At 45.0% G+C, this 27,984-nt stretch overlaps 2 protein-coding genes across 2 annotated transcripts; one reads left to right on the top strand and one right to left on the bottom strand.

Annotated features, from left to right (window-relative positions):
- Positions 1–15: 15 nt before the first annotated feature.
- CCDC158 (coiled-coil domain containing 158) lies at positions 16–26,993 on the top strand. The gene is given in 19 exon segments (XM_017836710.1): positions 16–252; positions 1,814–1,933; positions 2,569–2,766; positions 3,161–3,317; positions 3,320–3,627; positions 4,064–4,253; positions 4,935–5,087; positions 5,208–5,320; positions 5,783–5,941; positions 6,562–6,614; positions 6,616–6,640; positions 7,138–7,257; positions 8,874–9,028; positions 9,901–9,968; positions 10,868–11,074; positions 11,487–11,589; positions 12,387–12,494; positions 13,473–13,562; positions 26,113–26,993. Coding segments are annotated over 18 exon segments (2,487 nt in total). The 3' UTR covers positions 13,486–13,562; positions 26,113–26,993.
- On the bottom strand, positions 15,093–16,733 carry STBD1 (starch binding domain 1). Its single transcript, XM_017836771.1, has 2 exons — positions 16,472–16,733; positions 15,093–16,388 (listed from the first exon to the last, which is right to left on the bottom strand). Exons 1-2 carry the CDS (start codon positions 16,731–16,733, stop codon positions 15,580–15,582), a joined length of 1,071 nt encoding a protein of 356 aa, XP_017692260.1. The 3' UTR covers positions 15,093–15,579.
- Positions 26,994–27,984: the final 991 nt, after the last annotated feature.

The following is a 27,984-nucleotide window of genomic DNA, read 5'->3' as shown; positions in this document are numbered from 1 at the left end:
CAGCTGCAGGAGGACATGCTGAGGGAGGCTGAGAGCCAAACTGACCATCTGAAAAAGATGGTCCACGGCCACAAGGAAGTACTTCTGGAATTACAGGGCATCCTAATGGACTACAAAGACAGCAGAGGCGGGAAACTCTGTGAGCACAAGAATATTACCAGCCTGCTCCTCTGCAGCCTGAGCACAGCAGCTGTTGATGTCCTGAGAGATTTAGACTCAGAGGTGTCATACCTCAAACAAAAGGTTGTCCTGGTATGTGAAGGAAGTGCTGATTTTCCTCCCAAACCTCAGTTTTCTGGTTTTTAGGAAATATTTTTGAGAACTCCACGAGTTCCCTCCTAACCTGGCCTAAGGAAAGGGTTATGGCATAAAGAGGTGCAAATGCCACTTTGCACTTTGGGTGGCAGGTGCTGGTACTCCAGCACTGATCCCAACTGGAAATTGGGCTTATTGCTGGCACTTGTCCCGTGTCGTGCCCGTTTCCACAGCTCAGGGTGAAAGAAAAAGGAAGCAAATGACACTTTACAAGCTGTTGTTCACACTGCCTTTTCTTTAGGGGTTTGCACTGTCATCTGTCCACGACAGGTGGAAGAACTTCAGTCACTGAAAAAAGGTTCACAGACCCAAAAAGAACTTCTGCTTCAGCAACATCAAATTAGGTACCCGTTCTCTGGTTTTTTATTCATAGAACATAAACAGAAGTTTTTTCACAAGTTCCACAGATAATTCCTTGATGATGATGGTATTTGGGGTGAGGTGACTAGGGGGTAGCAAGCAATGTTTTTGTTCTAATAATTGCTCCATCCAGATATTTATTCGCTCGTGGCTTCCTGCTGCTTTTTCCTTCCATGCTGACAATTTCCTGGTCTATTCATTGCCTCAAAAATACTCTTTTGGAAGAATCTCTACACCTTACTTTTCTAAGTGTGATTGGTAACTTAGTTGGATGTGTAGAATTTGTTGGAACAGCAGTTCCACTGTTATAATAAAAGATTAAAAATAATAATTTCGGTAATTAAGTTGGCTTTTTTTCTGGCCGACAAAGCGCTTAGAGCTTTGTCCTTCCTTGTTTGAGAAGTCCAAATTTGCCCTGCTATCCACAGGAGTTAATACAGTAGCCTCTTCAAAATAACAGTCGATACTTAATAACGGAACATCAAAATTATTACATTGCCCAGTACTGAAAGAAGTTACTGTTTGCCAAGATGAAAATTAGTAACCAGTATTATCTGTTTGGAAGAGGAGCCAGCAGCTAAGAAGTGAGCATGAGCAGGAGGTGGCAGCACTGGCTGGTAAAGCTGACAGTGCCTGCAGCTTGCAAAGAGCACCCGAAGCCTGGTGGAGAGGGATCATTCAGTCTGCTTTTTTATTATAGTGTACAAAATGTTAGGAGCAGCCTTAATTTGGGGGAAGGGTTATGCTGCTCGTACTTTCCACTTGCTGCTTCACTCATAGTGAAGGAATATCCCTCTGTGGAAAAAGGTCTTTTTTTTTTTTTTTCTTTTTTTAAAGTGCTTCTTTGCCCATTCCATTAAGGGCTTATGGTGTAGGTAAGGAATTTCTGAGGAGCTGTGGATCAAGGTGGAAGCCAAATTACTCTCCAGAATCATAACTAACTCTGAAATGACATTAATCACTAAAAGAAGACAACACAATTCTGATTACACTCAGGGAATAACTCTGCTGTGCCAAAAAAAAAAGATGTTTGGACTTGTTTAAAGTAGAACCTAACAGAAAACTAGAATAAATCCAATGTACTGCTTAAAATAGAATACATTAAGATAATTCTTAATGAATATTTGTCTTTTCCTAGGTCAGAGACCTTGAGAATCAGTTGTACCTTGCTCGTTCCGAGCCAGCAGAAGCTCACACAGAACAGGATCAATGTGGCCAAGAATCTGGAAATCTGAGGGACCAGATTCATCAGTTGTTGGTAAAAACAAGTGATAGTACTGAAAGAAATCTTGCTTTATAAAAGCCTGTCCTTACTGCTGGTGTTCATGTTTGCATCTCTCGTTTCCCCTTATAATTAAAGTTGAGGATTATTTTTAACTAGAGATTTGAATTAGATGTGAAAGGCCCAGAGGCCTTTTCCATTAGCAATGCAGGACATCCAGAATTAAGATTAACTTTGTCCTAAATTAAAAAAATCACAGAATCCTATGCAAATCACATTAAAGATGCTGAGCAACCTTCCCTTTAACCTCACAGTTACTGCTTTGCTGGTTTGCATTTGGTGTTGACATGGCATCATTTTCTTTCCTTTTGTGGCTTATACCGATTTGGGGATAGATACAAATGACATGAAAGACTTCAGCACTGAGGTGTTGCATGCTTGAAAATAACTACAGCAGCACTATATGCAGTTGAAAGGAAATATATAAATTTGAAAGGAAAAGTGGAGGAGATGTTAGACTCGTTTAGCCAACCTTTCTCCTTCTGCCAAGTGGAAACCCCTGCAGCAGTTCCTATTCCAGTGTGTAACTGGGCCACTGAATGCTGCTAATGTTAAGAGACCAAAATAATCCTGAATGTGTTTAGGAGGGAGATGACTTTGATTTCTCATAGATTAAGTTTCATAAAAAAGAGATAGAACTAAGCCTGGGAAAAGAACAGAACAAGCGATTTTGGGATCAGAACACAGACAACAGCATCACTGTGGATCAGCTCAGGAGACAGCTGGACAACAAAAACCAGCAGCTGCAGAGCATGGAAGAGGCAGTGAAGGAAATGAGGATGGAGTGTCTCAGACAAATGGAGTGCCAGGTTGGTGATTTTGGCTATAAACCTCCAAAAGGACATTCCGTAAACTTCCAGTAAGTTTGGTGCTGTTGAAGGTGGTATTCTGGGTAGTGAGCATGTCTGCAAGAGTGGTTAGTAAATTAAGGGCCTCTGTGGTGCTTTACTTCATGGGATATTTGATGAAAATATAATGAAGTTTGTGTTCATAACCCAGTGCCATGTCAGAATTCCTTCTGACAAAGGTGATTCCTAGACGCTCACTTGACATTCATTCCCCTTTTCTCCAGACTTCAGCCCCTCAAAAATGAGCTGTAATTAGATAACCTGCTTTGCATTACGAGTAAAGATGAACTATAGGACATTCTAAAGGTAAAAATAACCAAATCTCTTGGTTGATCCTGGTATTATTGTTCTTCAGATGGCTGCAATTAAGGAAAAAAATGAAAGCGTTGGAAGAATCTCCTCTTTGAGTGTCCAGCTGGAGGCAACCAAGGAAACACTCCATAAAGTTGGAGATGATCTTGCAGCCAAACAGATGAATTTGGAGGCTGCTGGGAAAACAGTGTCAGATCTGACAGGGAGAGAGCCCTTGGGGTTACCAGCCAGGAACTGAAGGAGCTGCATTCCCAGCTTGGCAGCAGGATGCAGGAGCTCCAGCATCTAAAGAATGAAGAGGGTTGCTCACACAAGGGGCAGTCGGAGTGTGAGACACTGAAACTGCAGGCGTTGGAGAAGGAAAGGACCAGTGAGATCTTCCAAAAGCCAATTGATAACATGACCCAGATCGTGGGCCAGCACGGTCGGGCTGCTGGAGCAATGGAAGTTGAGAAATCCCAGTTTAGACAAGAAATAAATGACTGGAAACTCAAAGTAGAAGAGCTCAAGGTGTGCAAGTGGTGCTGTATTTGTGTCTCTTTAAGACAATATTGGTTTTCTGTTTTTAAATCTCTATCTTAATGGGCTGACACGGTGGTTTTGGAGAAGGTATCTGGAATCTTAATAGCACTAAGTTAGTGGGCAGAGAGGAACAATATGATCAATATGAGGAGGGAGTTGAGCACTGGGAATGAACTGCTACAAGATGGAAATCATTTTCATATCCTACACTGGTGAGGTGTAACATGCTGTAAAACCATCACATCCAATTCTGTTGCCCCCTTTTTGCCTGCATTAGCAATTTTCACACAAGTAATCTCTCTGTTTTACTCCGTTTTAATTTCTTGCCCCAAAGTGAGATTTAAAGTAGTGGTGTCTATGCATCTTTGTGGTTATTTTATATAATTATGCATAGTACACATACTGTTGTTTCTTATGTAAGCAGGTTGCAAAGGATGAGAAAGAAGCCAGAATACATGAAGTGGGGGCCAGACTGAGCGAGCTGGAGCTGGAAAAGGTTCAGCTGGTTAACACATGCACAGAGAGGCTCCAGGCACTTAAAGATGTGAAACAGGAAAAAGATCAGCTCACGGATGAACTCCAGGCTGGTAGGAGCAACCTAGCTGGCCTTGCAGGTAGGGAGCCCCAGCTCAGCTCCCACGGCTGCTAATTTGGGCTGGTGTTAAAAATAAAAGAGCAGCTTGCTCCCTGAATCCAAATATGGCTGCTGGGAGAGCAGGAGACTTCCTGCCAGCATGGGGTGGTCGGGTTCCTTCAGGGAGCTGTGTCATGGCGTGGGATTCTGGCACAGGAGGGTGGGAATACAATCTTTATGGCCCAGCTCAGTACCCTGAGCAAAAATACTTAAAACTGCCTGGCTCCAGAGATGAAAAAAACCAGATCTAGTAAATCACGGAATGGGAACTTGACCTCTGTTTCCTGATTGTTATTTAAGAGCAGTAGTGGATCCCTTTAACCTTCTGTGGTCAAATTACAGGGAAACTTTGTTTTGTTGTACGTGTGCTAAAACATTATAAAAAGTGGCTGCTCCAACTTGACTATTTTCACAACTAATACACCTTTTGGCTGGACCCAAAGCAACCACCAAAATTCACGGAGATTCTCAGTTAAATCTGCATTGCAGCTGGCCAGATGCCACTGGTCACATGCTTTGCTCCCTGCACACTCCCATACCCTCAGAAAATATCCAGAAGCACTTCTTTTATCACAAGTTGGCAGCAGATCAGTAATCTAAGTCTAGAAGAATGATTTTTTTTTTGTCACTCCTAATTTCAGTCTTTCCTGACTCTCACCAGAGGCATTTGAAGATCTGGAGAGGGATTACCAGGATAAAATTGAGGAGATGCAAGATAGGACAAACAGACTGAAAATGCAGCTGAAATCTGCCCAAGCTGAACTGAAAGAGGCCAGGACTGCTCTAAATACTATGGAGGGATCTGCTGGCAATGGTAGCTATGGGTTGAACTTCCCAAAAATCACACACGTTGGTCTTGTTAACAAGAGAACTTTTGTAAGTTTTACAGTCATAATCACAGTTGTTCATGGAGAATTAACCTTGTGTTTTACAGCTCTGGAAGTTGCAGTGAGAATGCAGAAGCAGATCACAGCCAAGAGAGGGCAGATAGATGCACTGCAGAGCAAGATTAGATTCTTGGAAGAAGCAATGGCTAACGCAGCTGAGGTCAGAAGAGCTCCCTGTAAAAGCATTTAACTGGATTTAGGGCAATTTGTCTTGGGAGAAATGCGTGGCCAAAAGCACAGCTGGCCCAAGAAGGACCAAAAATAATTTTACTTGTTTTCTGTGACAAAGAAATCATTCAGTTACCAACAGCTGTAGTTTACTTCTTCACTGGCTTTGGGTCCTGTGGATACTGAAGCTTCAAATTCCAGTTTCAAAAGGGATCTGAAATCTGAGATGTTGTTTCACCAAGATTCACCAAGTTGCACTTTTCCTTATATTCCTTACAAGACCTATCTTCTTGTTGCAAAACCTCAGTTTTCTGCAAGATGCAATGATTGAGCTTCTCAAGGGGTTAATTCAGATCTTTCAAAGATAAAAGGATTTAAAAAAAGGTGCAGAAAACAAATATGTATAAAGTATAAATTTTTGACTCGTGCTTTGTTGTCCCCATCTTAAATTCAGGATAAGCATTTCCTCAGAGAAGAAAACTGTAAACTAAGTGAAAAATTGAGCTGTATTAGAGCAGAAAATATCGGGATTGCTGGGGAACTGGACATGCTGAGAGCACAAGACAAACAGCTGAAAGAAAGACTATCTAAGATGGAGACAGCCCTTGATAAGGTAATTCAAGGTAACTTTGAGTTCAGGGACACTTCTGGATGTTTTCCTCTACTGCCACCTGGGAAGAGAAAGGTTATATTTAATAAGTTCTTTTCACATGTGCTGGAAGATCCTTACCTGAAGAGATATCTCTGATTTTTTTCCATAAAGAAGAGCCCTTTCAGGATGGTAACTTTTCAGGATGTACATTTCTACATAAGGTGTCATTTTTGAATTGCTTAAAATAAAAAATAAGAAAATAATTATGATGCCTCCTCCCAAGTGTGAAATATCTTTCTTTAAGTGCTTGTCACTGGAAACTTACCTTTCTTGTGTGTATAGATAGTCTCACCTCTTTTCACAGTAAACTTTTTAAGGAAGAAAAAGTATATATAACTTAACAAAGACAGGAACCAAGTTCTCAGCCACCCCTTTTAGAAGCTTGAGTATAGTTTTGCCTCATTAGCACTGCTGAATTTTCTAATCCCAGAGGTGTCCAGTAGGTCTGGGCCCGTCCTTGACAGGATTATGTCCCTTTAATAACAAGGTCTGTGTGTGCAGCTTGTTGAGAGAGCGGGGAAGAATGTAACCCCCAGAAAGTTAGCACCACTAATTTGTGGCTCTTCTGTGCTCTCTTCCAGGCATCCATGCAATTTGCAGAGTGTCAGGGCATAATCCAGTGCCAGGAGCAGGAGGCTGCAGCACACTCTGGATGTCAAAGTGAGTGTGTTCTGAGAAACATGGTCCTAATGTTAAATGCTTTTGCTTTGGGTCTGAACTTCAGGTTTAACTCTTATTTATTGTGAACAGCTCTGAACTGTTCACACTCTGAAACCTTTTTTTACATGGAATTCCTCATTGCTGCACGCGTCACGTCCACAAATTCAGGTTTTTGAAGTGCTATTTACAATAAGGGCAACGAAAACATAGCTTTGGTTCCAATCTCTGACTTTATTTTTGAGATGAATAGAGGGTATTATTTACTTTTGCCTTATTTATAACCGTGGGCTATTCAGGCTGCAGTGAGACTGTTGCTGTGAATGAACAGTACGTGGAGAACAGTCCTTTTGTTATAAGAAATTATCATTCATTTTAGTGACCCCCCCCCAGCTGCTAGTTTTGAGGGAGAAACAAGATGCTGCATTCAAAGTATGAATACAAAAAGTGCTTCAGAGGAAGAATGACCAAGGTGGGGAACCTCTGTTGTTTCTCCACAGGAGCTGCAGGGCCCAGGCTACTCATCAGCTTCTGCCTCAGGAAAGCTTCAGCATGTTGTGCCTCTGTCCCACCTGCACCCCGCTGTCCTGCCACCTTCCCTGGCCAGCCCTGCCCCTCAGGTGAGCACCTGCCTCAGGATGGGAACCTGCACAGGAAACCAGCATGTTCCAAAGAGTAAAAATATCATGGAATTTCTGAGTGGGAGAGCATCGGGTCGCAGTGTCCAAGAGCCAATTCTTAACACCACAGATGAAATCATTTTCTGTAGCTTCTTGTATGTCATGGCCTTTCAGGTCGGTTTTTTTGTGTAAAAACCAACCAGACAGTTAAAAAACCCTGTAGATTGTGGTAGGAGTTTATTTTATCTCTATCACCAATAACACTTATAAACTATTTACATTGGTTTTCACTCTTTTTCTTTGCTAGTACTTGCTGTAAATCACTTACATTTGACAGTGAAAATAGACTTCTACATAGTTCTTGATAAATTTAATCATCTGATTGATGTTTAAATCTTTCTCCACACTGGTCTTGACTGATTTTGACCAGTTTTATCCACATCCTTGTCCTTCCTTTTGGTTTTGTACATCTGCATTTAGATTTAAATTAAATTCTTGTGTTGTTCTGATTTTTCGTTACAGAAAACATCATCTTATGCAAAAAAAAAAAAAATCTTTTGGAGTTTTTGTATATAGATTTTTGTAAAAATCTCCAGAAGGGACCTGATGTGTCTTCAGCAGGTGTTTTCTTTAATTTTTACCTCAGAATCTGCAGGAGACTACGAGTTAGTACAGATATTTTTCAGTAGTATTTTCTGGTTTACTTTCTGATGTGGTGGCAAACATTTACATCAAGGAACAAAGGATAGTGGCTTCTGCAAAATCCCTGCAGCATCAGGCACTCCTACTCTCTTTTCTTTGAGTTAATCAATTTATACTTCTCAGGATAAAGAGGGGAAAAAGGAGTGATTTTTGATGCAGTACCACGGTGAGGACATAACAGGTTGCAGAAGAACTTGAATTAAAAGTCTGCTTTAATCTTCTTGGTTCCTGCATCATTAGTTATTGTACAAAAGGAAGCAGCTCCAACCCTTGAGATAGACATGGATGATAGTCTGGTTCCTTAGCTGGAATGTGGGAATGGTTGGTTTGGTCTGACCCAGTATCACTTTGACTCCTTTTGAAGCTGAGGGTTTGTTCTCCACAAAAGCCCTGATGAAACCAGTGTGTTCCCATTGAAAATTACTTTTTTTTTTCCCCCAATGAAAATAGGGTAGCAAAATGTTTGCAGCCAGTTCCATCCCCAGGTGGAGCAAAGGTCAGTGGGAGCAGTGCTTTGAACTTACAAAGTGCTGAGTAGTCTGAAAAATCCAGTTTTTACAGAAGGAAAGGGTTCTTTGAGCCAGGCCTTTGCCTCAAGTGTTGATCAGTAAAATGAGGATAATCTTGCACTTCATCTCCGAGGTGGCTGTGACAATAAAGGGGTTTCTGTCTGCAGACAGCTCAGCTGTTACAGGAATGGGTGCCTGGAAAACACCCTGATCTGCTCCTCTCTCTGTCTTCAGCACTGTGTCTGTGTCCTGTACAGCAATACCTGGGGTCTCAGGGTAAAAGGAGAAAACAAGAGTAAAGGGGGTTAAACAAAAGTAAAACGTGTGCCTCTGGATGAGTAGAGCTAAGAACTGACAATCAGAGTGCCTTTGTAAATACTTTATAACTGAATGGTTTTATTTCAGGTGCCTTCCAAGCTGGACATTTTGAAGGAAGAACCATTGCAGGATCTAAAGAGGATTGTTCAAGAATTAACAGGCTCAGACAGTGACGTTCCCTCTGTGGATCTCAGTGGCAATGGTGGGAGAAAACCACCTTTAGCAACCATGAGCAATGCAGTGTAAGAGTAAGAGCTTTACTTCTGTTGTGTGCTGCGTACTTGCAGTGCCCTCTAAAACTGGGATCTGGCTCTTCACGTGCCTCAGGAGCACCATAGGATGTCTTTTTGCAAGAAAGTTGGGTTTACACATAAGCTTGAGAGAATCTGGAAACTTCCAAAGCTTCTCTTTGTTTGCCAGGTTCCTCAGATGCTTCAGGTGGTAGGGAAATAGGAGGTGACTACACCATTTGCCTTTAGTGCTTGCTTTTTGGTGTTTCACCTTTTATTTTGGTTTAGAACTCCTTTCTTCTTGTCCTGCCTTACGTAAATATCCCCTCTCTCATTGCTGAAGCAGGCAGTTATTTTTTTTACCAAACACATGAAGTTGAAAAATCAATACAGCACATACAACGCACGTTTCTAATCCAGAACGTGAGGATACTTCACAAAGAAAAATAGAATTCATGGATTTTGACTAGATTTGACTAAATCTAAGCTGGAGAGGCTGCTATTGCAAGCAGGGTGGAAAAGGATATTTTAGGACAGTGAGAAGTGCTTTCACTTAGCTGAGTAACCTGCTTCTTACAGTACTCATTTGAGATTCGGTTTCTAAGGCTTGTTTAACACAGCCTCAGTCCTGAGCTTGTTTGTGTTGCTTTATTCATAATGCTAAAAGCTTCCTGGGAATTACAAAACAAAGCTGTGGTGTTGCTTTCATCCCTCTAAGAAAGAGCTCTGAAAGTTACTTACCTTGTTTGCTTTTGATTTCCATGTATAAGACCTGGAGATTCCATGTGAAAGCTCCACATCCTCGCCCTTGGAGCCTGGCCAGCATGGCCAAAACTTAGCATAATCCTTCCAGAATGCAAGTTTTGCCTTCATTTTGCTTTCAGGGATCCTTCCTGCTCACACCCCGCAGATCTTCAGTCCCCAGATGTTTCCCTGCCCTTTACATCCCTGGGTAAGATCTCGCTGGCTGCATTTGTGTCATATTGATGGCAAAGTGGAACTTCACAGAATAGTACCAAAAAATATAGTTCGAATACAGTGTGTTTTCTTGGGACATGTTACAAAGTTTCTATTGCACTTAACTGTGCAAAATTGCAAAATCTGCATCTCGTTGCAAGGCATCTCCTGGGAGGCTGGTACCAGCACACCCAAAATGGATAACTTCCCATGTTAGTCTTGCATAATTAGCATACATAATATTGTCAGATTCTTGGAGCCTAAATTTAGGCTCTTGAATTCTGCATTCAGGTATTGGGATATGGATGTGCTTTTGAGAGGTATCAGCTTGTTGCAGAAGCTGTTGATTTCCTTCCAAGTACTGGGTGGTCAGACCCTTTTCAACTGTGGTGATGTGGATTTAAGTGACCTAAACAGAAATATAAGGATGTGGCTTTGAGCAGCAGGGTTTGAAGATACAAATCTTAGCCACCTTCTGGGTTTTTTACCCTTAGATTACCCATTCTGTGAAAACTGCCTGCAGACACTGATATATTTTATTGTTCTCTATTAAAATTTGAGCCACTGTGCTTCAGAGATAGGCTGGCATCCCTCTGTTTATTGTGAGGAGCAACTACTATGGGTACTCTTTTTATATACCTGAGTATTAAAGGAAATCTCTTGGGTAGTTACTGTCAGCCTCCTAGCAAAACCAACTGCAACATCCAGGGATTTTTCCTGGCATCCAAAATAGCTTCAAGGAGTGGGTTTTTTTACGTGGAAGCCTTGAGAAGTAGTTGAGCAAGGGGAGTTTGTAATGAGACCCAAGTCAGGACAGGGAGTCTTGGGTTGTGAGCAGCTGTAATATTCCCATCAGGCTGTGTGCTCACTGCTCTTTGCTTGGATATCTCCTAGGAATTGCATCCATCTGCTCAGCAGCTGGTTGTTACACATCCTCCCCCAGGAAAGCCTCTCAGGAGGAGGGAGACAGAGCAAAATGTCCAGTGCCCTTGCTGTTAACTACTCTACCTGAGGACCTTGGCTCCAGTGCCTCACCAGGACACAGACCATCCACAAGGAATGCTGGCTCTCCAGGGGGTGCAGCCACAGCCCCCCAAATAGGTACATCCAGTCCTGTTTCCTGATCCAAGAGCTTGGCTGCCAGTGCCTTTCCTTCTCCCAGTTCTCTTCAAGGAGTTTGATTCTGTGATAAATGAATTGTGAGCAAAGTGTAGCAGCTAATTAATGTATTAGACAAAGAGGGGATAAATTCCACACAGCACAAAATTTAAGGCCTGGTAAATTGCTTTATTCGGGAATAAATAAGACTGTAGGAATTCCTGACATCAATAACTGCATAGTTGTGGTGGTTCCTGTAACACATTTAGTAAAGTTCTGGGTCTGACTGAAAATACTGGTATAAATTTTATTTTCTACGAACTCTGATTTAAATGGAATGTTTAGATAATTGATAGTGGCCTTGTTGTTGTTATTATTATTATTATTGTTATTAATGAATAATTTTTTTCCCTAGCTTCTCAGCCCATGGAAAATAGCGAGCACACACCAAGGGGGCTACAGAACAAGATGCAAAGCCTGGAAGACCTGGTGGAATTGTTACAGATAAAAAAACCAAGGTGCCAGAATTTACCAAAAATATTCCTATTTTGTTGAAGAAACCCACGCTCTCCAAAAAGTCTTTTTGGTACCTGCCAAAGCACTCTCACATCTTTTACTAGCACACACAGGTTTTACTACCAGTCCCCACTTCTCCATTATCCTGCTTCTAGGAGATTAATCAGATTAACTCCACAGCACCCCTTAACTCTAATGAGCTTCAAGATCCTTGACATGTCAAACGTGGCAGCTGCTCAGGGGTGTCCTCGTGGGCTGTCATGTCCAGTTAAGGGAAATTTTTAACAGGCTGATGACGCAAGATCCCCTTGACTCCAAAAACATAGTGTTCTGTGAGCTCCTGAGATGGCAGGATGCCAGAGTGAGATGGCACTTCTTCTCTGGGCAGTTTTTATTATTGCATATTCCAGTTGCTTCCCCTTTGCCCTTTTAAGTCTTGTTGTGTAGATTTGGGAAGTTATCATTCCCCTACATCATCGAGTGCATATGTGTCAGGGACATACAAGTGACCTGATGTAGGTAAAACTCGTCAAGTTATTTATTATTTATTTATTTATTTATCTATTAAAGTCAAAGGTGAGTGTTCTCATTTTTATTCCTTGCCATGCATTAATATCCTCAGTGGTTTTGTCTATATTCACATACAGAATTGCAGACTAAAGCTGCTTTTGTAAGGGCTTGATAAGTACAGCAGAATGTGTGGGAGGATATTTGGAAGCTTCAGGTGCCTGCACCTCAGGCCTCGATCTTTTGAACATCAGGTGGTGTTCAGCTAATCTGTTCTTGCTGCTATTTTCAGCCACGTCACCAGTGATCAGAACTCAGGAGGTGAAGACAAAGAAATCCAAGGAAAAGGAGGAAAAGCTCTCAAAGTGAAGATTCTGTATATGTTAGTGATTCCTTTCATGTAGGTACCTTGTGTTTAAAATTTATTATATTTTTTAAAGGTAAATAATAAAAGTTCTTCCAGTTTTTTAAGTCTTACTTATAGTTTTTACTTTTAAGTGAGCAAGAAGTACGGAGGAGTAGAAATACATGCAAGTAAATAAAAAAACCTGGCCTTGAACACTTCCAGAGATGGGGCAGCCACATCTTCTCTGTGCCAGGGCCTCACCACCCTCACAGGGAAAGATTTCTACTGTATATCTACCTTAAATTCTCCCTCTTTCAGTTTGAATTTCATCCTATACCATGACACCTCTAAGCAGAATGGACTCATCAAGTTTTAGTTGGAATCTTGTATGGGGAGAAGGAATTAGTTTGAGTTGTTCCTAAGATGTCCTCAGTTATTGTTGACAGTATTTTAATCTGGGCGATTTTTTTTTATGTTTTCTAACTATTTTTCCACTGTTTCTGATCCTTTTTGTAACAGTGTTGCAGGCTTAGTCAAAATATTAATAAAGGCATCTCCCCTTTCCTAGAAATCATTTGCAATGAAAATGAAAGGATCATTTTAGATGGCTTGTGTATCACAGTCTGGACTTGCCATACATATTGGACAAATCTATCCAAATTTTCCTGAGAAGAGGGTCAGGTGTAGAGAATAAGAGCCCCAGCAGGTTGGGAAAGGTCACAAGTCTCAGTTTGGTTCAAGGAACCAAGCTAAAAAGAGTTTCAGAGGCTGCAGCCCTGTGCCAAGGGCAGGGAGCAGGTGGGGAGGTCAGAGGGCCAGAGCAAAGGAAGGGACATCTGCCAAGCAAAAAGGCAGCTTAACATCCTTTTGCTGGAACCCAGCAGAGTTGGGAACAGGTCTGGGCTTCCTCCCTGCCACCAGCAGCAGGCAAACAATTGGCCTGGGGAGGCAGCAGGCCGGGAGAATCTCAGAGCAGCTGCACATCCTGGAGTCTGCAGCCCCAACAGCACTTTGTTATTCCATGTCACGCAGGCGGATGGCATAGGAGGACACCCCAGATGACAGCCAGCCCCTAAGAGAGAAAACCCAATACCAGGCTAATCTGTGGAGGGACTCCAAACAGTAAGTTTAACTGCCAGAGAGAATGTGGGATGGGCATGGGTTTTGCAAAGCAAACAAGCTGCCAGGCAGGTTTCTGCAGGAGACTTTGGACTGGTTTATGCCCAGTCCCCTCAGGCTGCCTGCACAGCACCCAGCTGCAGCATTCAGCATCTGCACACCAAACTACTTCACAGGCAGGAGCAGACTGCATTCCACCTAAAAGTAATCAAATTGCCTGATTTGTCACAAGTTTGTTGTCAGGGCTCCGTGGTTGCAGGCTTTGATGAGCTCTGAGTGAGACAGTTTATTATTTGCTTGGAGATCTCCTGAGGCTGTTAGATCCACACAGGAATGACAACAACTAGTTGTTTCTCACATGTAGCTGCACTAGTCTCACAGCCAGGACATTGTATTAGACAGCTATTAGCTGTTCCAGCACCATTATTTTTATGCAGCAAGGCACCTTTGTTTAAATATACCTTGATGCTTGAGTGAATATATTGTTCAGTAATGAGAAAACACCTCTGTGAACTTGGAGATAATACTAATCAGCTCCTCCAGAAATACTGAAATCCAGACTTCTTTCCTTCGCCACACCAATAATATTTAATTTACATAGCATAGGCCCTGCTGGGCAAGCAGTGATGTGAATGGCATAATAATCTAGAGGTGGTAGCAAAAGTTCAGTGCAGGTCTTTGTAGAAACCTCACTTGATCTTTCAGCAAGATGATACAGTCTTGAGGACTGTGAGTTGTCTGTGGGATCAAAGCACAGGGTGTTTAATTAAAAGAAATAAGTTTCTCTCAATTTGAGAGACATCTCAGAGTTCATCTCTGACATGTTCATCACTGCATTAGAGAATCTATTCCAGTGTAGGTTAAGTGGCTTTCTAGTGAATAACTTAATCTAATAGAATAGTTAATCTCCTCAGACAAGCCTCAGATGTGTGTATAAATATGCTCAAACGGCAGCAGCAGCACACTTGACTTCAGTGATTTCAAAGATCAGCTTCTGTTTCAGCTGTACCTCTGTGTATCAGGGATATTGTCAACTTCAGATTATTGCTGGAAAAGCCAAGTGCAGAGAATGCAATAGAGGTTGTTTTACTTGAGGAAAGGAAAACTCGATGTTTGTGCTGAAAACTCGAGTTTGTGCTGAAAAGCCTAGTCTTAAAAAAATAAAGAGAAGTTTAAGTAAGTATTTGCTAACAGTACTGTGGTACTGTTCTTCAGTAGGCAGAATATGCCACCTGACTCTATTCCAGGATTTTTCTAAAGCCTGCTCCCGCCCCTGACAAAGTAATTCATTAAGCCCAGACTGTCCTATGTGACCTTCGCTCTCCCCTCAGCAGGAGACGAGCTGTCTGCCAAGCCTTTCATTCGAGCCGACAGGATGGCTGGACAGTAGGAGGTAGTGGATGAACTATTTTGGGGTTCAGCTTTTGTCATTCCCAGGAGTGCTGGCCACCTTTCAGCAGTTCCCTAGCCACTTACATTTCGGGTCAAGCAGCTCACTTGGGTCAAAGGTACCAAAATGAGTCAGGTCACTGGTCAGCTGGTAACAGGCTGTCAATCCGAAAGTGTTTATTGTTTACTTAATACAGTACATAAATGAAAACACTTAGGTTGCTATTACAGTGTTGGTAACCACAATTCCCAGCACGCTTCCCAAGCCCAAGCCGTCGGTACCACCGTGCATCCCATAGCCCCACTCAAAGCAACACAAACTCAAGTCCGGGGTCCAGATTTACCTGCACAGGCAGGTGCTTGGAATGCTGCTCATGCCTTCTAAGCCTACCTCGTATCTCTTCAGCACGTGTTTGCAGTTGATTTTTCGGGTTGCCAGATGATTTCCTAAAGGGGATGGCAGAGATCTGCTGCTCACGGGTTGGTTTAGCTGGGTTCCATACAGGATTTCCAGGGCTCTGCACTTGAGAGGGTCTCCTACTGAAGAAGGGGAGCCCCCCCCCTAAGGTTTAGGGGCTCGGTGACTCATCTAGGCAGGTTTGCCACTAGATCAGCAGCTTCCAACATCCCGTTAATGGTGTCCCCACCACTGATGAACAATTTGATCTTCATGTTCAGTCACTAGGGTTCTGTTACCGCATTCTTCCCAGCGTCTGACCTTCCCGTTCTCCACCAAGATAAATTTCCACTCCAGTCTGGTGTCTGCGGGCAGACTGATGGACTCGGACCAGAAGCCATCCTTGTCACACTTGAGGGGAACATAGCTGTGCCACTGGCCAAGACACTCGTGGTCCCCGGTGACACCGATGAGCTGAGCCTCGGAGTGTGTGATGTAGTGCACACGGAAAGCCACGTGGATGTTCTGGAACATGGGGGGCACGGCTGCAACCCTCTTGGCTTTCAAGTCCCCATCGCAGCAGTCTCCTTGTTCCCATTCCCTGCTGTCGGAGTCTTCCATGCTGCCATCCTTGCCGGCCCCCCCCTCGACCAGGTGCTCAGAAACAACTTCCCACTCTTCGTGGTCCAAGTCCCTACTCTCAGCTGGCTGACCCGGCTGCTCCTCACTTCTGTCCTTACAGTCATCCTCAGAGGCTCCTGCCAAGTTCATCACGCACCATCCGTCACTTGCCTGTCCCACCTGAGCTCGCAGTTCCCCTACCTGCCTGCCGGCCGTATCATCTGGATGCTCCCTGGCGCCGCTGGCATCCCGCTTCGGGATCAGCCTCTCCACCTCCACAGCTTCACTCGAAACTCCCCCGCTCGGGACGTGGTTGATCTCTTCCCTCGGACCAGCCGCCAGATCCCTTCCTGCCTTCGGAGCGCCGGGCACAGCAGCCGCGACCTCCCGCCGCCCCGGCTCCGCGCTCGCCTTGGCGTCCCCTGCAAGAGACATTCGGGGAGGACGGGGCTGGTTAAGCGGAGGAGCCGCCGCGCCCCCCGCGCCCCCCTGCCCTCCGCGCTACCTGTGGCCGCCGGCTCTCCGCTCGCCCGCCGGGGCCCCTCTCCGCCGGCCGCCGCCGCCGCCTCTCCGCCCTCCTCGCCTCTGCCGTCGCTGCCGCCGTACCAGAACCAGGCGAGGACGGCGGCCAGCAGCCCCACGAGCAGCGCGGGCAGGAGCCCCGCGGGCCAGAGCCCCGCGCCCAGCCAGCCCCAGCCGCGGGGCTCCGCGGGCAGCGCGGCGGCGCCGGGCGGCCGCACCACGGGCGGGCCGCGGTCGCGGGCCATGGCCGGGCACTGCAGCGAGAGGGGCCCCGACCGGGGCCGCCCCCCCTCGGGCAGCGCCTTAAACGGCGCCCCGGCCCCGGGGAGGAGCCGCCGCCGCGGCGGGCGGGGCCGCGCGGGGGAAAGGCGGGTTGGGATAAACTCCAAAAGTCGGGGGGAAAAGTTTAAAGGCTTCACGGGCACACCCCCTTTTCTGCCTTCTCTCCCTTTTCCCCCTTCTCTTTCATCGATTTCCACAACTTAGCCGTGCTGCCAGTTAAACCAATGCAAAACTGAGGGGAGCTGACAGGTAAAAGGTGAGGACTGAATGCGTGAGGTTCTTTGCTGGTTTTTGCCTGAAAGCAAGCACTGGAGCTACAGCAACTGCAGATTATGAAGTTTCACAGAATCACAGAATTGTTAGGGTTGGAAAGGACCTCTGGAGATCATCTAGACCAAGGCAGGGTCACCTAGAGCAGGTTTCACTCCAGCGGTGCTGGTGGCCTTAGATGCTCTAACAGGGGTGTGCCACGGGTGACTGCTTTGCTGGTACTTTTAATGCTTGAAAATCCAGGCTTGCTATCCCTGAGAAGTGAGATGAATTCACTACTTGTAACTTCTGCATTACACTCTAATGACTACGACTGGATTCCTTGACATTGCCCTGCTCTCCTGGCTTCTCTGTTATGCTCAGGAAGCTTTTCGGATTACCAGCACTTCAGAGCCCATTAGTGCAGAGGATATTTGATGTTCATTTTAATTTACCTTCATTTTATGACGCTTGAAGTGATATGTCAAACTGTACTTCAAAATTAAGAGGGTGTGCAGATAGATCTTACTAGGAACCTGAGAAATTTCATAAACGCAGCTTGGGACTTTGTGTTTTGAATCAGTAGTGCTGGAGCAACAACCTGTAAAAATGTTTATAACACCAGAGATTAACAACAGGGAAGGAGTTAGGGGGGACAATTCCACTCAGTTCTGATTGCTGCCTTTTTTTTTTCTTAATCCATTCTCTTTATCTGACCAAAGGTGTTGCCACGACTGAATCTCTAAGGCCCACTGAGAAGATTTAAGCCACTATCTCATTAGAAAAGACAATGGCTAAGTGGATGTCCCAGTAAGTCTGTTTCCAGTGTGTGAACTTCTTAATCTTTCAGTGTCATTTAGAGCAGCGCTACCTCAGCTTAGCAGGGCAGCAAATGTCACTCGAATTTATAGAAGCACAAGTGTGCAGCCTCCGTGGTGCAGTTCCCTGGCTGATCTGGAAGAGGGTGGCCTGTGCAGATGCACAGAATTCATGATCTCAATATTTTTCCTTTCTTTGCTTACCACGGCAGCTCAGGCACCGTCTCCGGAGTGCTCCCCCAGCGAGGTGCTGAGCTGGTGTGTAACTCAGAACGTCTATTTTGGTCCCTGGACGTGTGGGATGTGTCCTGGCATGTGCTGAATGTGCACTGCTCACATCTCGTGCTCAGTACTGCAGGAGAGGGAAGAGCTGAGGAGCCAGGACCTGCCTGGGCACTTTCTCTGTGGCTGTGGGTTTGGGTGCACTCTCTTTTACCACTGTCGGTGCTTCAAGGTGCAGCTCAGCCTTGCTACTTAAAACAGACCCTTGGCTGTAATGAGTTGTGCTAAATACTGAAACTCTGTGTAGTAGGTGGTGGTTTTGCAGTTTACTTATATTCCTTTTCTCTAGCCTTCAAAACAGAGCCAGTCCCCTGCTCTGTGTCTGTGCACCACCTTGCTCAGCTGGGATTGCCAGTTCGGGCACCCACACGCTGCTGTTCTGTAAGTACTGTGTGTGCACTGCAATTTAAACTTCCCAGTCACCTCCCTGCAGCAGAGCACACAAAACCCATTAATCACTGTAGCATTACACTAAAAGAGCATCATTCTGCCAGCTCTCAGCACAGATGAAGAAGTAGTGCTTTGGAGCTGCTAACCCCATATGTCTTTCCTTAAACATATTTATGCTGGACATAACTAGTTTTAGTCATGGCTGTAACAGTGAAACCCTGTCCAGGCACCAGCCGAGTTGTCTGCTTTTGAACTCCTCTTTTGATGCCTATAATTTATTTTCTTTTTTTTTTTTTTTTTTGTTAAAGCAAGGTTCATGGTGAATACTAAGGGTGAAACTCCTGAATTCCTGATCGCTTATGGAGTGTTAGAAGCTGGATAGGAGAGAGTGAGAAGGGTCACTGAGGGACTGAGGTTCCTGTTCTTAAGCAAACACATGGGTCGTTGCAGGCAGTAGCTTACCCCTGGCTTTGGTCCCTTCCTCTCTAGGAATTCATTAAATGCTCACATCCCATAGAACGTGGAGACCTCTGCCTCCTAAGAGAATTTCCAAAGCAGATTAACAGAAATGCTCCAAAATGTATCTTAGGGTTGTTTTTTTTTAAAGCTTTCACCAGAACCGAACAAGGTGCCAGTACAATAAAGGAGTGAGGAGACCCTTTCTCAAAGTTTCAGGGATAGAGTTCTGTTTCTAATTATTTCAAGCCTCTAGTTTGTTCATGCAGTCATTCCTGATGAGGCATTAGTTTGGAGAGCAGTGTTCTGGGAACACCACCACTGTTTCTTCAGTAAGTGGGGTGGCAGTTGCTGGACTGTATTTGGAAAATCTGCACGTGACTTTGCAGAATTCCCAGCTGACTGGCCCAAGATCAGGAGCCTTTTCACGTTTCAGAGCCAAAACAGGAGGGCAGATATTTACTCTGACAGCTCTATAAACAGCTCTGCAGCCAGGGCTGTTGTTAGGAAGGGCTGGCCCACGGTTACTGTCCCAGAGGAACTCTCTGGATGTTATCCTGTCAGCTGTGCCATCTAGTGTGGTGACAGGGAATCTCAACTGAGAAATATCCCACTGTCCTGGCTCTGACAGTTGGGGATGCTATTTAGAGAGCACCTCTGAGCCTGGCCACTGTCTGATCCCGTGGAGAGAACTGCTCTTAAACAAGCCTTGTGTGTGTACAGTGCTTCCTCCAGTTTTACAATAGAACACAATGGAAACGTGAGTAAGTAAGAAAGAAATACAAATTCGGGAGCCCTGTTATTCCCTGTGGATGTGCTGTCATGGCACTGGAAGTGCTTAGGCTAAAGTAGCCTTCCCTAAGAGCCAGGCTAAAATCTAGGGTTCAAGACACTGCTGTCACGGAGGTTTTCCTGGCAGTTGTTTGACGCTTTCTTGTTGGGTCCCCACCCAAGCAGGCAGAAAAATGGGAAGGGCAAAGTATTCATATACTGTGGACCTGCATCACACCCCGGGTGGAAACTGTGGCCCCGAGTGCCATTCTGTCCCATCCCTTTCCCACAGTATTTGGAGTATCTCGGCTGTGAACACTGGACACTCTGTGCAACATTGCACAGCAGTCAGCAGGTGGCACAGGAGGAGTGTGGCTGGCAGGAAAAGCTCTTTTTTTTCCAAACAGAGGGGAGATGCTTTCTCTCAGGTGCTATTAGCTTTCTGAAGAGTGGTTAGTAACGGGGGCACCCCAGATCCAGACCTGCTTCCCATTATCAACCATTAAAATCTGGAAGGCAGCTAAAAGGGACCTCAGCAGTCCTCTTTAGGCACTGTGTCATTTTTTATGAACAGTGACCAAACCTGGACACAGATGTCACCCCCAGAGGTCTTACCCAGGCTGAGATGCACAGAGGGTTATCTTATCCTGAGGACAAAGGATAAGATAAGATGTCCTCAGGATAAGATGCTTCCTACTTTTTTTGCATCACCAAGATATTGCTCATATTTCCAATCAACCAAAATCCCTGTATCCTTCCCATGCTGAACTCCTGCCTGGCCAGTTGTTCCTCATTTGCTCCTTGCTCAGCTGAGAAGTTCTGCTTGGAGTAGTCATTCGCCCCTGTTCTTGTTTTCCAGGTTTTGTCCAGCATGTCAGGATTGCTTTGAATCCATTTGCAGCCCTTCAGCATCTTTGTAGCATTTTCCAGGGGCTCATTTGCAAATTGAATAGGAAGCAGACTGGTTTTCTGTGGATTTTCAAGGACACAGCTTGTGTTTTTTCTGCAGTTTTTCCATCTTATAATGCGTTTTGTCCTTGCTTAGCTGACTCAAATGGTCTAATGCCATTCTCTCCTACTAACCCATAGTAATCTCACTTGGAATTCTTTCTTGGGTTTGAAGTAGAGCTTATTGCTTGCCCTGGCCAGTCTCTTCCTGCATGTCCTGTGCTTCCCCTGAACTTCTGTACTGTGACAGTAATATCAAGGAATGACAGCTTTCCCTACTCTACATCCCTTTTCCTCATAGCTTTGTTTCCTATGAGCCTTTATTTGCCAGCTTTTTCAGTTTATTAGTCACACTCTGTGCAAGTCACACTTTCTATTTTGTTGTTCTCCTTTTCCCTAGCTGGTACACATTCCGTGTGCCCTTTCATGAGTGGGAATGCTTTTTACCCCCTCCCAGGCATAAAACAGATTATGATAAATTTGGCTAAATTCTGTGAAATGTGAAGTGCCTCAAGGTCATTTCAGACTTCAGAGGTCTTAGAATTGAATCATAATTAAGATTTTCCAACAAAATCCCGCTGACAGACTCCCATGGTTGTCTCACATCCTGGAGACATTATGCTTTGATTTCCATGTCAGTTTTCATATTGTCAGGCCCTCGGAAAAATGCAGCAGAAAAGGCAGCCAAATATTTCATTTCAGGCAACTTTTAACACAGAAATTTATCCAAGTCCAAAGTCTGAAGAGCACTGAGAAAACAAGTAAAAGCTCGAGTAGAATCATCTAAGCTGGAGATAGAGAACAGTTAATTCTGAGAAAATACCAGAAATGCACTTTTAGCTGCTGGGAAGGAAGAATTCCTGGGAGGACATTCCGGAGGGAGCTCAGGTGGAGTGTGGTATTGTTTCACACTGCTCCTCACAGCATGTTATCCATGTGGTCAGGCTTTCCAGGCAAATGTCTTTTCCTGGATGTTTTTCCTGTGAAATGAAGCTTTTTGTCCTCACTGAAGGGGACTTCAGAGCCCATCATCAGCAGGCTCATGGAAACACGGCTTTTGTACCATCTTAAATATTCCCTTGGATCCAGTGCCAGGCGTAACAATCTGCCTCTCTGAGCAAGGATTTTGCTGAGCTCTGTGTGAAGTGTGTCTCAATGAAGTGGCCAAGGACATGTGGAGGAGTACAGCAGAGATAAGGCACAGAGGCCTCTGGGTGAGCTTCCTTCCTTTTGAGGGGCACTTTTCTCCCCCCTAGCCTGGCTGAATATTCTTTTATACTTCGCTGTTCGTCACTGAGTGCAAGCATTTCATTCTCAGGAGGTTAAGATGCTCTTAATTTTCGGCAGATAACTTAGGCCAAAACCTTACAGAGTTTCTGAATGTGGGTGTTCATTCCCCCTTATTTTAGATGCTGCTTTACTGAAAGTGGCAAGCAATGAAATTGTTTTATAAATCACATCATATAATTCAAAACTAAATTCTGAATTCCCTGAATCAGCTTTTTTCCTTGTTTTCTGTTTTGCCTGACTGAGAATTCTTGTGAGAGGATTCTTCTAAGTCTGTAAGCTCTGATGGGAGTGTTTATCTTCATGACCTGAGGAAGTTTGATCACATATTTGATATTCGAATATTAATCTCGTATCATTATTATTAATCATATTTGATTTCATATCTGATACTACGTATTTTTCCTCCCTGAAATAAAAAGCCAGGGATATAAATAAGGCAGCAAAAGGAGTCCTTCATGTGCCTTGAAATACGGTCCTGCTGTCATCAAATCTGTGTGTGCTTCTCTGAAACTGTCCCCCCAAGTTCCTCTTTCTCGAGTTAAATGTGTGAGAGAGGATGTCACTGGTCACTTAGTCATGTGGTGCTTTGGTTTGATGACAGGAGAAAGCATGAAGTCCTTCCCTACCCAGTGGTGCTGGGGGAAAGGGCAAGGCATGAGCCAGCACTCGATGCAGCGACTGCACCCTGAGACCCAGGTCACATGCTGGAACCAACCAGGGGGGGACTTTTTTTGCTTCCCCAAAGTATTCCCTTTGGAGACACAGTTGAGCTATCCAAGGTATTGCAGACTGTGCTGAAGGTTAGTGGTTCCCACCCTAGGGCCTGCCTCTGCTTTTGGCCACAAGATATTAAATACTCACAGTTGGGGCTGGCAGGCCCGACCGAGTGCAGCGTGGCACTGGAGCTGGAGCCCGGGATCTGACAAGGAATGGGGACAGATGAGCTGGATTCTGGAAAAGGCATGGGCCTGGAAATGGCAAAAGGGTGCTGGGTTGTTTGCCTGCCTTCTCAGAAGGTTGAGAACAGATCCTAAGGTAGGAGGTTCCATAGGCTTCCTCCCGGGATTAGACCCCAAGGAGCCCCGTCATTGCTTTAACTCCTTGCACATCATTTTCCCCCATCCTTCTCCTGCCCTGGTCATTTTAAGACCTCCTCCTCTGGCACATTTCCAGGGAAGCTGGTGCCTGTCATGCCTTCGGGGCTGGGAGCTGAGGGCTGTCCCACACACAGCCCCCTTGTGTGAGCTGGCAGGCAGGAGCTGTTTGTATCCAGGCTGACATACAAAGCGTTTGTTTGCCAGCGGCTGCCACCGACTGTCCGGGGAGCAGGGCTTGGGATTAAAGATGACTCATTGTGCCCTTATTTCTGGGCCTACCAAGTGTGCATTTAAGTGCAGTAGACACTGGGAATCAGGGAGAGACTCCCAGTGTGAGCCTTTTTGGTCTTCCATCATCTGTGCCAATGAGTTTGGTGCACTTTAAGGATGCAGACCACAGGCTTTGTGGATGGAAAGACTCCAGAAGAGCTCAGCTGTGCTGCTCTGGCGCCACTGAAGCTAAAAGAGACATTGCAGAATTTTAATCAGAGTTAGTTCAGTGTCTGAGTAAATCATAATGTGATGCAGGCAGGCAAAATCATGTAATTGCAGCCTTCAATACCTGTGTGTGTTTCAGGAACGGGGGAAGATCTCGGGCTGTGACATAATGCAGGCTCAGAACAAAGCAGACTCTGATTGTAGGTCTGCAGCCTCTCAAATGCAGTTAGCAGAGGCTGTGAAAATCCCTGGAGCCAGACCTCCACTTCTCCTCAATAAAATAGTGTGGAGAGGCAGTGTGCATCCAGGTTTTAATGCAGCAGCAGACATCCTAAGTGCCAGAATCTGCTCCTGAACTCTTTCAGATCAATAAGCAGTTGAGCATAGGCTAACAAAAGGAAAACAAGACTCCTAGAGTCTGCCCTATCATATCCCAATGGAGCATCCTTCACGGAGTGGCACTCATGTGGGATACCACTCACAGGAGAGGGAAATGTGTGCCATTGGTTTGCTAATTTTAAATGTGCTCTCCTAGTACAGTTCACTTAAAAGTAGGTGTGGGTTGTTAAAACTCAGTCAGGCTGAGTCCCAGATGGGACAAATAAATGGAACAGGTCTCCCTCTCTGCCCCATTCCTTTGGGAGGCTTTGGGTCAGGGGCTGGAGGGTTCATCCACTGCTGTGGGATTTGGGCCCTGAAGTCCCACTGACAGTCCTAGACTGTCATCCTCCCTTTTTCAGGAGGCATACATGTCATACTATAGGAAAAGGTACACAAGCACCATTTATTCTGTTTGAATGACAGGTTCTTTATAATTTCTGGCATGTTCAGGGTTAGCAGGAGAGGTTTTCAAGGCTGGAGGGTAAAGTCTCTGCTCTCCAGTGTCTTATATTGATGGGAACGTGTACGACTGATAAAGTACCTGACCTGTATGACTAACCTGACCCTGTTAGCCAGCTGTGCCAGAAACCTGCCAGCTCCTTATAACTCTCTGTATCTATAGTAAGATCACAGTTACATTTTTGTGGTGATTCAGGCTTTGTTGGCTTCCTGTTTCTAATCAGTAATGAGGGGCAGGGGGTTTATAAGGAAAGAGGGAACACAGTCCTCGACTGGTTTTGCCTTTCTCCAGGGTTGTTTTTGCCAGGTTCTCCTGTGCTGGGAGCAGCATGGGCACATATCAGCTATGCTTTTGGTTCCTCCCTGGGTGCTCCCACACTTGTGCTTGTCCCTTGGTGTGCAGAGGGTGTTCCCAGCAGTCCAGGGCTGTTTGTAGTGCTCAGCAGGAGCAGGACAAGTAAACCTGGTTGGTCCTGGAGCTGCCTCAGGGCTGTATGGAAGAATGAGGGTTTGGAGAGGTTGTGTCAGTCTCCGTGGGCAATGCTTAAGAGGATAAGATCAAGCACTTGAAAGACAGTGTTCTTCCTGCTGCAATCTGCATGGCAGCCACTAAAACCTGAATTAAGGGAGTAAAACACTGGCAGCAGGAGCTTTACTGATTAGTTGGGCTTGGCACTGCAAGCCAGGCCCTGAGCAAACCTTGTGTAGGTTATCCAGACAGTGCCGCTTGGCAGAGCCTCCCATTCATCCCAGTGCACGCCTTGCAGCTTCCTGGCCTTCCTTACCCAGCAAGATCCCTGTTTCACAGCCCCTAGTGACATTCTCCCACACAGCTGGGCACCCCTGAGTCACGAGGCTCCAGGAGCAGAAGCGGCCGCTGAGTCAGGGGAGCAGCAAAGGAGACCAGGAGTAGCTGATGGGTGTGACTGGCTGCCCTTGCTAATTGTGGTGTAGCTCAGATGATGAGGAATATGGCTCTGGGTGTGTGCAATTGTAAAATGTGCTATGTGATCTGTATCACAATTAGGACATGTATGTCTCTGTGTGTGTGTGTATGTGTGTGTGTCTTAGAATCCATGAGGACTGTGGTTATTTAGCTGGAGAGTGTCAAAAACAGGAGAGTGGAGCAGGCCCAAATTTCAGAGGGAAGAACATTTTTACTGCTGTTCTGGTAATAGTTAAGAGTATTAATTTCCTCAGCAGCAAAATTAAGTGCTGTAGGCAAATCTCTCGTCCCCTGAGTTGTCACAGTCCCAAATCTGGCAGTTCTAACCCAAGAGCAAAGGCTGCTCTTACACAAGCCCCAGCTTTGCTCCCAGCCCTCTCCAAGGTCACTGATGGTCCTGGTAATTGCAGTGTAGCTCTGCCCCGTAGTGAACTGCTTTCCTGCCAGCACTTAATTTGCACTGTGTGGGAAGAATAAATTAAAGCTGGAGACAGCGAAATGCGATCTCTACCCACTTAGAAACCTTTCAGAAATGTCTCAACTCTCAGCTGAAATCAGGATCTTATAATTAGGTTATTATTTTATTAATTAAGCATGGAGTACTAGAAACATACCCAGTGTGTGTGAGTTCATTGATGACAAGGAGGTGTGTTAGCTGTGCAGGGAAAGCAGAAGAGCAAAGCCTCTGAAAGCCAAATCGTAGATAAGACAGAAACTGGTAGAGCATTTATTAATTAAAGCACTTTCCTAGTTGCAGCTGCATTCTTGGTGTTGAGATGAAACTACACTCCTGTTTCATGTGTCTGTGTGCCCTCAGGTCACAGCTCCTAAAGGAAGCAGCGCAAGACCTGGATCCAGTTGGACGTGGTGTGAACAGGTCTGGCAACAGGGGCAGATGATTGTAGCACCAAATGCTGAAGTAAGGGAAGGCACGGTTCCTGTCTGGGGTGTCGAAGAGCAGAGATCCATGAAGTGACATGGATGCACACAGAGACAAGGAAAAACACCCCACCCCTCCTGTGTGCTGTTCCAACCCTTTATTGTGGCCAGCATAAGACATCCACTGGAGAAATGTCTGATAGTTACTAAACCCCAAGAGTAGGATTAAGGATTTCTGGGGTCTGTTCTGATTTGTTTGATACTGTGCTCTGTGATTTCCTAATTCCTTCCCTGAGAAGCTTTTCCCCTCCCTACACAGGCCCGAAGGAGCTGAGTAACTGGTGTTGCACAAACTGAAGAAGCCACTTGACAAGCTCAGTAAGTTTGGCTTTTTATGTCTCTTCGAGGTATTCCCAGTGCATGGGACAGGACTGTTTCATCATGTACACGCTTTCCAGAATGTGGGCCTCGTCTGCCTCTCTTCCTGGCAGTATCATCATGATTTTGGAAAGGGAAGATGTGCCTCTGCTTGTCTCAGGGATCTGCAGTTGTGAGACAGGACTGTGCCTTGAGCCAGCAGTGCACCCACTGCATTCCCGTGCTGCACTTCAGAGGTGGAGTCGCTCCTCACGGGAATGTTTTCGATATATCATGGCCAGTGAGCACTTCCTTGGTTTCCAAAGGGAAAATAATTTGCCAAAAAAAAGAAAAAAATTCTCACTGAGAGTCTAGAAAATCTGCTTGGAGAAGGGGTGTGGTTCTATGCATCACATGGGTAGTTTTTGTAGAAAAATAAACCGAAATAATGAATTAAGCAAACTCAAATTTCTGCAGAAATCTTTGCTTGAGCTATAAATATTCAAGCCAGCGTTCAGCAAAAAGAATTTCAGTGATCTCGTGGTCTGCAAGGATCCTTTATCTGTTTCAGTAGCAAACTAAATTTAGCCTTTGAAAAACCAAAATATCTCCCAGTTAAGATAGAATTTCTTAAATGTTCCTGCCTTTCTTTTGATTTGCCAGGGTTTCGGTGCTCAGATTAGCCAGCACGTTCTTTAACATCATGAATAAAGAAATGCCTGATGGCTGTGGAAAGTAGTTCTGATAAAAATGGCTCTGCATAACTAGAGAATTGCTGTATATTGCTGGTCTTGTATGTTCCTCTACTCCTGTATTTATCTCCGATTTGGGGGCAACAGCCCTGGCGTTGGAGCGTGTGCATCAGGAGATCCTCACTGGAAAACAGAAGTCATGGAGCAGTTAAACTACCTGAGGTGAGACAAGAAAAATTTCTCCATTGCACTGTTTCAGCAGCAGTGGAAAATGTGTTTCATGTGCTGCAGGAGGAGCGAGCTGCTTGTAAACATTGTCACTGCAGCCGGTCCCCACCAAAGGCCAATATTTTATGGTGGAAGGGAAGGTTTATGGTTTCAGAGAGAGAATTCCCATGGAAGACTCCTTCTAAGGGGAGAATTCTATTGCTGTAGTTAAATTAGTCTTTAAAACCAGATTCTAATTATGTACTCTGTTGCTTGGGGTTTTTGGTTGTGGGTTTGTTGGGGGTTTTTTGAGTGCTAATGATGAAACAGGGCTAAGAACAACACTCTGGAATGGGAATCTAAAGAAAAACAAGCTGCCAGAACAATTTTTTTTTTTTTTATTACTGCCTGGGTGGAACCACAAAAATTCTGGTCTTCCAAACAACTGTGAAATGTGACCTCAGAACCTTTTCTAAACAAAAATACCCAGAAGGGCACATGTTAACATAACACTGTTACTGCAATCACAATGACAGGAAGAAAAAATTATGAAG

Source organism: Lepidothrix coronata, unplaced genomic scaffold, assembly GCF_001604755.1.
Source record: "Lepidothrix coronata isolate B3197 unplaced genomic scaffold, Lepidothrix_coronata-1.0 Scaffold283, whole genome shotgun sequence".
Lineage (NCBI taxonomy): Eukaryota > Metazoa > Chordata > Aves > Passeriformes > Pipridae > Lepidothrix > Lepidothrix coronata.
The sequence above is the reverse complement of the archived record's forward strand: the minus strand, read 5'-3'. Positions and strand labels throughout refer to the sequence as shown.